At 39.2% G+C, this 12,181-nt stretch overlaps 1 protein-coding gene across 1 annotated transcript in view; it reads right to left on the reverse strand.

Moving 5' to 3' along the window:
• Positions 1 to 480: 480 nt before the first annotated feature.
• The window catches only part of MTX2 (metaxin 2), a 34,296-nt gene continuing 22,595 nt past the window's right edge, over positions 481 to 12,181 (reverse strand). The window contains exons 4-10 of the mRNA XM_017838952.1: positions 8,526 to 8,598; positions 5,813 to 5,889; positions 4,930 to 5,022; positions 4,133 to 4,171; positions 3,619 to 3,744; positions 2,953 to 3,029; positions 481 to 950 (exon numbers count right to left, since the gene is read on the reverse strand). Coding sequence (XP_017694441.1) covers positions 743 to 950; positions 2,953 to 3,029; positions 3,619 to 3,744; positions 4,133 to 4,171; positions 4,930 to 5,022; positions 5,813 to 5,889; positions 8,526 to 8,598 — 693 coding nt within the window. The 3' untranslated portion in view covers positions 481 to 742. The remainder of the gene's footprint in view (positions 951 to 2,952; positions 3,030 to 3,618; positions 3,745 to 4,132; positions 4,172 to 4,929; positions 5,023 to 5,812; positions 5,890 to 8,525; positions 8,599 to 12,181) is intronic.

Genomic DNA, 12,181 nt, shown 5'->3' on the forward strand with positions numbered 1-12,181 from the left:
ATATTAACATACTGGAAGTGGAAAGAGTGAGACAGACACTTACCTAGCAAATTAATTTCTTAAATAAACAGCAAGAGGACTAAAAATGGGGAGATCATAGGAAGAAAAAAAAATTATAATCAAAAAACCAAAGGTGAACAAGAAATAAAAACAGAGGCGACACACACACAAGAGGAAAAAATGACAGCCAGAAGCTACTTTGACACAAAGTAAGAACTGACTGAATAAGATCACATACTTGTGTGCTGCAGAACTCCAACACGTTTTTTTTCACCCAATCTCTGAATAAATTTTGGCTGAGGCAGACAAACTTTAAGATCTCTAATGAGTCCTTTCATTCTAACTAGTAATTCTAACTAGTTTACCATACAGCTGTCTTCCAGGTGTCCTCCCACCAGGATCCCACTCATTAACTACACAGACATTAAATTTCGTAAGAAAGGCATTTATAAAGATAAGAGAGAAACTTTATGTGTTTTATTTTTTTTAAAACAGATACAATATTTTTCCAAGGTCACTTTACAGTCAGTGGCATACAGGCTAGTAAAACACAAGTGCTTATACAGACGTTTCAGGTGAAATATGCACAGTATATCCTACAACACAAAAACTGCATTTTACATTTCTTCTTACTCCAGAATGATTTGGCAGCTTCAAAAAGCTTAACGCACATTTCCATTCTCAAAATCAATTTACTGAACAAAATTCAAAACTGCAACATGATCCACCCCAACCACCACGCTTATCTCAGCAAGGACCTCTTAGCAGAGCGGGCTGCAATTGCGGAGCTGTCTTTATCATGACCCTCAAAGTACTGCTGCTCTATTCGCCGACAAAAGGCTGTGAGATTACTGTAGTTCTTCACTTTTTCAGAGAGTTCATCTGTGATTAGCTGAGTAGTAAGGATTGTGAACAGATGTCCAAATACCAGAGCATCTAATTCAGTTGGTCTGTAAAATCAAACAGAAAAAAAGAACTGGTATTTTGGAAGGCAAGTCCTGATCAAGAAAAACCCTGCTGTTCTGAATAACCTTTAGATAGGTATACAATTTAAGGATTCAGATGAAATTAGGCAATACTAAACTTACCAATTGCATGGAAACTGTGTATACAGTATATCAGAACACTAACTGTTCTCAGTATGGCATTTTCTTTGCTTTTGGGAGCTTGGAAGTATGAAAATAACACTTCTTAGATTGGGCAGAGTTACCAATTCAGTATCAAACAATGCTCCACCTTTTAGTTCAGTAACAAGGACAAATGCTTATCAGGTCTTTTGGGGTTTTTGCTTTTTCTTTGCAGATGTATATTAAAAAAACCCAACTATTATCTCACAGGATAAAAAAAAAGAGGAGGTGTGTGGAAGCATAAGACCCCTAATTCTTTTTTTTTTGTGCTTTTCAACAGTTGGGAACTATTCAACAAACAAGAAAAGGAGTTCCACAGTGGCAGCAACTGGAAACATCTCTTGTGAAAGGGAACTACACAGATGAAAACAAATATTTAGGGAATGTTTTCAGTCCTACTTTATTTTAGGTGCAAGACTTCTCAATTTTTACCTTGGACCTTTGTATAAAAGTAGCCCATCTGCAAATAGGTTTTTTTTCCCAACATATTAATAACTTCAGAGTCCCTTTTTACAAGTGTTAAAGGTAAGCAGCATGAGGCTTTCCTAACTGATAATTTTTTTGCCTTTTTATTTGTGCATCACTAAGCACTCTCCAGTGGAGATGTGGATCCTTGTATGACAAACTTAAATCTGTCAGCAACAGGTTGCTTTTCTTATTTACCTCCCACAGACTCCCAGAAGCCACAGACTGAAAAATATTGGACTAAAACCACATACTTTTTTGGTAATATTTCAGACAGCTAAAAAGCTTAAAGGTTGAAACTGTACCAAGAAACCCTGGTTAACAACAAACACAAAATCCCCAAGTTACAATTCTTTAGAAATACAGAAGGAAAGTTTAGGAGATACTATTTTTAATAATCATATGAGAAAATGCACTTTAAGCTTGTCTTCTATAATGCATATTTCTGTATCCTCTGAATTAACACTACCTACCTAGTCTCAGCTTGGAAAAGATCAAGGGGCAAAGACAAACACAGAAAAGTATCCAAGACCATATCCTGCCATTTGGAGACATCTCCCTGTCCAAATGTAGTCAAGTGAAATCCAGATCTGTGCATTTCTAGACTGATCCATGGACATGAGAAAAGAGGGAGCTAATGTGATGTTATTTAAGTCCATAACATTTCAAAAATACTGAATTATTGCAGAGAAAAAAATGTAAAAAATTGAAAGAAACTGATGAGAGCAGAGGACATCCCATGGAGGTCAGGTCACTTCCTTTTTCTCTCCTGGCAATGTGAATTCTTGGTTTTGACTTTGCATCTGGTCCTTGTGGACCAGCTAGCTTCTCCCCCAGTTCTTAGAACTCACAGGCAAGCTCATGCTAATTCAGTTAGTTAACTCATGCTCATTCAGAACTGCCTCTGGTGTTAAGAGCAAGACAAGCTGTCCAGATCAGGACAGCACAACATACATTCACTCCTCTAGTAGAGAATGTTACCCAAGAAATAAAAGTAAAGCTTTAAATGTATCATTTTTAATAAGAAATTGACTGTATAAAGGTGTACATTTGTAGCCTACATAAGTTGTGGTAGAATCATGTAGAGAAGACAAGCAGGAGTAAAAACTAAATCATAAATGGGGAAAAATAAACCAACAAACTTACAGAAAATTTCCTTTTAAAACCTTTAAATACTTATTTATGAAATTTCATGTTTAGATTCCAGTCACATATTTTTATTTTTGCAATTTATCACACAGCATTAAAATAAAACAGGAGTTTTATATATATATATACACATATGTATGTATGTATGTACATGGGTATATACCTGTATCTCACATTCCTGGATGCAGTATTTCAATAAAGAATAACTTACTGCTTATTGAAGAAATATGGTTGTGTTCCTAATCTCTGGGAGAGAGCCTGACAGCACTGATCTACATCTTCAAGCACCTATCAAAACACACAAGAAAGAAAGATCCATATTGTCAGGAAATCTCACCACTGCAAAAAATAACCTCCTTCCTCTATTTGCACTGACAGTGGGAACAATGAATGTACCATGTTGAAATATCAAAAGCTGTTAAAGTCAGTCAAAAGGACACAGTAGGCAAGTGTTACTTAATCTAACATTTGATATAAGGCAATTCTGATTAAGTGCTTCCCATAACATTTATAACTAAACTTAATGAAAGGTACTAACTCATACCTCAAAACTTGCTGCAATCCTGCAAAGCGTGCCTCTTAACATCATACAGGAAGTGGCGGACAGGATTTACAATCTATTTTCAGGACTACAGCCTAAACTAACACCAACAAAGATGTACACTCATGGTAAAATATCCTTCCTCCCACCCCACTGGATTGCACATAATTTAAGATGTATTGCTACTGAAGGCAAATACCTGACTCCAGATAATATTTTAAGTACAGAATATACATTTTAATATATCTGTTCAGCTACTTTCCAAAGCCTTTAAAAAAAAAAAAAAAAGCAAAAAGAAGGCAGGGTAAAGAAATAAGCTTCCCCTTTCATACTGACCTGTTCAAGTGTCTTTCCAGCCCATCCGATGGCTTTCATCTTTCGCTTCACCTCCCACTGCTTCTGATAGGACAGAATGCGGTTAAGAGGCCACGGGTAAGGGGAGCCATACCTTGGGTGAGTAATCTTTGTTTAAAGACAGAAAGGTACTGTGTTACAATATAAGAAAATACAGACACCTCTTGACAAAACAGCTAATATTTACACAGTTCTAGCAGAAAGGGAGCTGTAAATATGCCATAATTATTTGCACAGAATCTGTACTATGCAGCATAACTATTTAAAGCTATTATTTCAGAAACATATACAAAACCCATATCTATTCTGCAGTCAGCTACTTTCAGTAATGACACAGCTTCCCTAAAATGTATATGCAAGCAAAATTAAAGTGAAAAGACTGTACCATTAATGGTATAAACCTCCATGTTTCATTTATGAGCAGGGACTTGCAGTTGTGAGCAAAAGTGTTTTCTCATTAAATTTTAATTAAGATAAATGCTGCGGAACCACTCACCTCCTCTACTGTAACATCATCACACCACTGGAGATAGAGCTAGGAAGAGAAAGAACACTTACTAAAACTTCCTAATAAAGGAGAATACAGAGACAATCATTCTTCAGTAGTAGAATTTTCTTTTCTATATTAGATTAAATTTCCATTTCATTTCTTCTGTTAGACCTCTGAATGTATAAAAGAAATTAAAACTGGAAGGCAAAGGCCCAGTTGCTAGTCCTTACTTCACCAGCACCAGCACTAAGCTGAGATCAAAGGTCCGCTCCCACTGCCCACAGCTCAGCACGGAGGTCACCGGCCCTCAGCTCCTCAGCCACCTGTATCCTGCCAGTGTTTCCAACACTGCTCCCACACTGGGACTGCGTCACCTGAACTCGCCAGGGACGCGAACTGCAGAGAATCCACACCTCCCACTACACATGTGAGCATGCACGCCATGGGAGGTGATAGCGGGGTGCCTGCCCAGCTGTGGGTTGGAGTAGGATACCAGGAACCACTGGCATTTTCCAGTCAGTTACTTCTACAGCTGTGGTGATACACCCCAGTTAGGTGAGGGGAATTGTTCGTGACTTGTGTCTACAGGAACACTTCAGCAGGCAGTGTTCAGAGTGTACAGAGAATTTATTCCTGTGAGTGTACTTCACAGTGTACAGAGAATTTATTCCTGTCTCCTTTCACCTCAAAAGTTGATGACTTAATCTAAGAACAGCAGTATTTCCACTACAGGGAAAAATCCTAAAGCTTTCTTGCCTGTAGTTGCTTATGTAAGTGTGTGGAGTTACTAGGGTTTGTTTTACCTCTGCTGTCAAGAGCATATTATTGACCAATTCCATGTAGGCTTTCATCTCAGCTTTTTGGACTTCATCCAACCCATCACTGAGAGAATGGCCCTAATGAGGAAAAGAGAAAAGACACACATGTAAGAAAGGATATTGGAATATTCAACAACATATGACCCAAGGATCTTTAAAGTCAATGAGCTTTGGCTCAGATCCTGATCTCTTACATAGACACAGACATAGATACATAGATTATATAGACATAGATAACTCTGACACAGTTCGTTAACAAATTACATATGAAATTTTTACATACGGTATCCTGTAGAATTAAAAACAAATCATCATAATGTAACTAATCTGATCTATAAAAGATCTAAACCAATCTACAAGAAATTCAGACTATTATCAGTACAGATGAACACACTGAGCACACAGCTTCCTGGTTAGTGTATCTCTGTGACAAGAAGTAAACACAAATTTACATCTGTAATACAACTTCATCAACCACTCAGTGAAAACACGGTAATTTTTAAAATAGAGGGGACAGTTGGGGGAGTGGGGAAACAAAGGCAAATTTGAATACTACTTCACACTTCAGGATCTAGACCAGTCAGTTCTGGGTTTAAGAGCTCTGAGACCCAGAGATGAGGCATGTAGAAAAACAGTCTCAGAAACTGGTACTGGTATGCAGCTATTCTGCATAGAATTTACTTCCAGGATTTGCATAAATGACAAAGAAAAACATTTTCACCTCACAAACTCCTATTCGATGATATCTTTTAAAACCTATACTGTCTTAACAAATTCAGTAACATTCCAGAAGAGCACACTAAATCAGCACAATGCTAAGCAAGATTAACGTGGTATTCACCAATTTGTGAAAAAAACGTACTATTACCTTTGCTTTTACAAACTGGACTATGGGCCCAAGTTCAGACACTACTTGATTTCCCACGTGAATAAAGGGTACTTTGCCTGTAAGAGGAGAAATGTACTGTAGTAAGAGCTATTTTAACCTGTAAAACACCATTAACAATTTTCAAAGCAATTAAATACTGCAGGTATACCTGAACATCAGTGGCTGGATTGTTTGGGGTTTTTTTCCAAATGAGCACAGGTAAAGCTAACATACATAACATACATAGAATGTTTGTAATGACAAACACCTTCCTCTGGATCTTCCTCCTCCTGAATCTCTTCTACATGTGATACTTGCAATTGTGTATTTCAAAGTTATTGAGTGAGATCTATTGACTCGTATTTTAATAATGGAAAGACTTAATTCAATGTTACCCTGAAGTACAGCTGGGAAATCCCAGGAAAGCAGACAGAGCCCTTGAGTAAAAGTTTTACCACACAATGTATTCCCACTGTCCCTTCTAAGCCACTGGTGGGGAAAGGTCTGCTGAAAGGATGATGGAGACATGGAACTGTGCCCAGGAAAGTAAGCAGAGGGAAGTGTAAATTCACACTCAGCAAGGCAAGGTCTTGACTCTTCCCCCTCCTCCAGTCCTTCAGATTTCCAAGAACTGGGCCATCCAGTTCCTGTTGGCTGCCCCTGCTTTCACTCTCTATTGTGAGCTGGCATTTGCAAGCCCTCATGGTCCTGGGATCAGGAAGAGGTTCTTGCTATGAGACTCTCAGCTTCATGGTCTTGCGGGGAAGAGAGATAGAAGGAGCTTCTCCAAAATCATGGAAGCAAAATGGGGTTAAAGCTTAATACTATCTTAAGGCTAGTATTCAGTCCATGAAGCTGAGCCCTGAGGGTCCAGCTTATCATCTTCTCTGCTTGGTAACTTTTCTTACACAGAGAACTAAGCCAAAGCTCTAAGGCAGGCAAGATACAAGAGGAAGCCCTGCACTCACAGCAAGCCATGAAGCATTACAGATGTTGCCCTATGCCCCTTTTTCCCAGCCCTCAAGGCGTGAAGCTGAGAGCTCCTGCTCCAATCCGTCCTAACCAGGCTGCTTTTCCTGCAAATCTTCAAATGCAATTGACAGATACTAATCTTATATTTAAGACTAAATCTTTTAGGATTATTTACATGATTGAAATAATCCATAAAATGGAGATAAATGCTGGCTGTTTTGTAAATGTCCTCCCACCCAAAGGCAGTAAATGAGCCTGCCCAGTGCAGAGGGCACAGCACCCTTTTTACCTTCCTGCCTCTCATCATGGGCAGACTCCACTCTCAACAGACAGCTCAAAGAGCAGGATCAGTATCTGTTTGGCTGCAAATATGTTATTGGCAATACTTTCACTCTTTTCACTGAAACACAACCTACTGTCCAGCCCAGCTGAACTAACATCAGATTCAGTCATGGTTTTTATCACAAGCTTCACTCCTGACTGGCTCAATAAGCCTAAGGGCAATAAATGAAGTGCATCATACCAACAAAGGCTTCATCTGCATCCACTGCATGTGCAGAAGGAAACACAGAGCTCTGTGCTGCAGACTTCAGTGGTTTCAGTCAGACTGTACTTCACATATCAAGACAATCGTTCGGTATCATACTTTTGAGTCCCTCAGAATGGGTTTTGTCATTACAATGACTATGAGATAAATAACCTTCCCCCCAAAATGATGAGATGCAGATTTTTGCTGCTGCGAGACAGAGGGTAGGGGGGAGGGAGAAGGGAACAAATAAAAACCTTCTCTGAATTATCATTAAACCAATATAAAGAAAGGAAACAAGGCAAGGAAATAAAAATAGTAAGAATTCCAGGAGTAAGGGCAAAAAGTACATCTAATTCTACCTACATTTAAAATAGCCACATTCCACTGCTTTAACCAAAAATATCAGTAGCAGCATCAGAACCCATAGAGGTGGCAGACATATACTGACAGGCGCTTCCACATGGCCAGTCATCAGCCAGAGTCAGAGAATCAGTAAATATGTACCTCCTCACATAACAAAAATCTGGGACAGTGTGAGGACTGACAAACTTCTGCACCCTGTATTCTGTAATTCCCTCTGATTTTTAGGCAATCTTCTGAAGCTGGCCTCTGGACATTTTTAGGCAACTAGCCACCTCCAGCAAAAGGTAGGCTCTGTACCCTTCTAATACTTAATTTTTTGGTGGTCGGTTTGGATTTTTTCCAGACAGTATCATGGATCTGAGGAAGATTTAAAATCAACTGTCACCCATAGCAGTGACAATGCACCCTTTGGTCTCCTGTATCAACATCCTGGCAGTCATCTCCCAGACAGGGTAACAAAAGAGAACCTTTCTCCAGTGTTGTCTCAATCCAGCAATAGGCAAATATAACAGCATTCCCTGAAATATTCCCTGCATGCAGAACAAAGCCCCTTTTAGACACATATGTCTTTCTACTTCAGGACATTTGAGAGAAGATTTCCACCAGGCACTGAACACTCTGAAAGCTTTATACAGGTACTGCAGTCACAGGCACGGTTACACATTGTGCCTACACCACTTTGCATTTCACTGCTTTGATTGTTTGCAGAGGAGAAACGGCACTGGAGGAGAGGGGAAGGCAACCCACACACAGTAGCACTGACCGACTGTTATCAGCAAGACAAGGCATAGTTGCCATGGTATCAAAATGGAGGTATAACATAGTAATCTAAATGAAGGCCACACTTACCAGATGGGGACATGTATTCGGCATTTGCCCTGCAAACCACCCGGATTGGCAGATTGCACATTTGCAAAAAGGCCTGCAAACAAAGAGTCACATTTAAAAAGCATTAATATACCAGTGACAAACAAATGTGGTGTTTTCAATACCTTTGACTGTTTTAGCTAGTTCCTAGCACACTCTTATAAGTATAGCTCCTTACATATTGCTTTTAGGAAGAAAGAAGGGCAAGTAAAGAAAAACAAGATTTTTTTAACTTCCCTAGACAACAGTTTATGATTCAGTCATTGACTGGAATGCTTCTAATGCAGTTTCATCTATTTTTACTGTTTTTTCAAGATGAGCAAAGAAGCAGTCAGTATCTGACAGACACAATTAGTGTCGTGGCTGTACAAAATGAAGCGACATTTTGCCCCTCCTGAAAATCGTAGTACTCACTTCTGGCTAAAGCTGGCTAATCAAGTTCATGTCGTGTAACATGGCAAACACATATGGCACCTTCCCATATTATAATCACAATAGCTGCCAGAAATTTTGCTCTATGATACTGTCAGCACACGAGTCCGCTTTCGGATTAAGAATTTTTAAAATATAATTTATGGGATTCATGGAGAGCATAAGTAATCAATTTACCATTTCTTTCTATCTGTACTCTTAGATTCAAAGCACTCTCAGTAGGATAACAATTTCTGTCAGCACCTGCCATCACCACAGAATCCATAGTGTATTTCTATTGAAATACCAAAATATCAAGAAAAGTATTTGCCATTTGGACAGAACATGGCAAATAAGGAATCTTAATCTCTAGAGACTCTCACAACTCAGTAACTCCTATCATTCATTTTGTCTCCACAATTAGGCAGGTCACAATTCCGGATTCCAAAATTATACCTATTTATCCACCATGGCTTGAGGTAAAAAAGGCCTACAGCAAGAAGGCTCCCACTATGAAGAAAAATGCTGCTGTAACACAGCACTTCGTACATGAGCCTCCTCCCTCCTCTTCAGATTGTAGGATCTGGCAGTAAACTGCATTCTCACAGCTTTAGCTGCTCAGACTCTAAACACAAGACATGAAAGTAACCTAAACCTGAATCTTGAGATTGCTCATTTCTGCACTGAGACCAAAAGGGATGAACTAACGCTGGCATCAGCCCTGTGTTTGTGGCTTCTGTCATATCCATTAAGCAAAGAAAAATAACCCAAACAGCGTCTCTTCTCTCTCCTATGTTCTTCAAGGCCATTATTCCCAAAACCCTAACCCAGTCCAGGGAAAAACAGCCAAAAGCTTTGGTCCTTTTCCAATCAAATCAGAGAGCTGCATAGTCCATTATGATATTTGGCTCTCGCAGGTTTACATGACCTAACTCAAATCCAAATCTCAATTCAAAGACAAAAACTATGGTCACGAACTGCTACACAAGACATTGATCACAGCTGGTAAGAGCCTGCCTCAGAACTGCAAGGATTTCTATATCTTTTCATTTCCTCAGCCTAACTTAAAGCCCTGCTTGGGAGCCAAATACTGTATATACACATACAGACAGAGAGATAGACAGATATATAAAGAGAGGGTAGTAGTCACGGTCAGCGTAAGCCAAATACTGCAGGTCCTTCACTATTTAGCAATAAATTGGCCACATTTGACAACACTTCACTGACCAAGTCTATGCACCCATTGGAGGCCACCAAAAATTGAGGATTTTGCTACCTTGGCACCCCAAACTCCGTGCAAACAGTAAGGATACCCAAAGGACTAATTCTTCAGTAATTTAAGTAATTTAAGGCACTGGTCCATCAGAGTCCTAGATCTCTGCCTTTGCCTGTGGCTCTGCAGGACCTAGCAATGTCCAGGCTGCTTCAGCTGTTGTTATTTGCATCATGTCTTCTGCCCAAACTGGGGCTTCATATGCAACTTCTTCAGAGGTAAGAATGTAGACTTTGGTTTAGATTACGTACATGCTCCTATGCCACTGATGGACACGAAAAACATACACTAACTCCACTAGTACACAGACTTCATTCTTCTGAAAGCTCCACCAGTAGCTAACAACAGTACTGTGCTGCAGTGGAACAGATGGCACCAAACAACAGCTCCAAAGAATTTCATCTTCGGGTGGGAGGAGTGGACTTCTGCCATACTACTTAATCCTTAGCTGTTGAATTTAATCTCAAAAAATGTGAGGTTTCATTTGGTCTAGGCTTACCAAATTAATTTCCTTCACAGTAAGGCACTAAATTAACTGCAATTCTGCAGAGAGGAATTTTGTAACTGCCATGTAGTATTCAGACTGCAAGTTCAGAAGAAAAAGAAGTCTGGGCTGCACTGGAACTGGAGTAATATGTGAAGCTGAAAAGCTCATAAGTGCAGAGACATATTTAAGCAAAAGGAGATGAATCAGAAAACTATTTTTACTTTTTTGTATCAGCATATCAAAAATTAGACATGCTGGCACAGAACACTTCGGTTACATGAGCTGCTTTAGCAAAATACTGCCAACTGTACCTTGCATTATACATAGGCTCCTACATAGTACAAGGTTCCTACCGAAAATAGTTTGCAACTGAAAAATAGTCCTCAGCACAGAAGCTAAACTATAAAATCTCTTCAGTGTAAAGAGGTCTAACAAGTTTCCATCAAATCTGACCTTTCTTTCTCTCCTTCTCCTCAATAAACATCCACAGAGCAAGGAATATCAACCCTTATTTACACCTGGCAGGGAAATTCCACCTCAGTCTCTGGCCTAGTGCAAAGGGGATTCAGAAGGCACTGACATTTTGGCATCTCAAAAATGCAAACACACTGGATCCATGTGCCTTTTTGTATTTTGTAAAGAAAAGAGGAAAGAGGAGATTGAACTAAATTTGAGCTCTAATGTGGAAATAAGTGTTAACTATATAAAAATGTTTGCTACTCTGCATAATAAAGCATAGATTCTAGTAACGTTAGAAATGAGTCAGTCTACCTTCAGTAAGGTTAAAAAAAAATTTAAAAAATTAAAGACCCTAAAGTAAACACCAAACCAAAAACCTGAGAAAACTTCCTCAGAATAGTCATCTTCAGTTCTGACGAATGCTTCATAAATGGGAGACCAGGACTGAGACAGAGAAACTGAAGAATGATTTAATATTAAAATGGTGCAAGCCCATCTGGTTCTGCATTCACCCCAGCAGTCCCCCTGAAAGGTTCTGAACACTGACCACTGGCTACTGGAGCTGCCCCTTCAGCAGCCTTACAAGGCCGTTCCACCAACCCCCCTTCAGCATCCCTGTGCCAAGACCTATTCCACTTCACTCTTTGTCTACATGTAGGATCAACTTTTAAGATGAGTGATGAAATAAATCTAAGTATATAATGTATAATATTAATAATATAACCTAAATGTAAAATACAATAAACCTCAAAAAAAAACAATTAAAAAAACCCCAACCTACCATAACAGCCTTAAAAATATAAAAGCCCAGGGAATTAAAAGACCAGTATGTTGCCCTGTAACTTGTATCCAAAGCATAACCTGTTCAATTTTAAGTGCTCCTTACATACTGTTCTGCAGGAAAATGAAAGATCCACAATATAAGACAAGTTTAATCCTTATTGGATCTATGCTGCTTAACTGATCATTACCGAGAGAAGTAGGCCAGTATCTACTTCTTGATTCATC

Source organism: Lepidothrix coronata, unplaced genomic scaffold, assembly GCF_001604755.1.
Source record: "Lepidothrix coronata isolate B3197 unplaced genomic scaffold, Lepidothrix_coronata-1.0 Scaffold7, whole genome shotgun sequence".
Classification (NCBI taxonomy): Eukaryota; Metazoa; Chordata; class Aves; order Passeriformes; family Pipridae; genus Lepidothrix; species Lepidothrix coronata.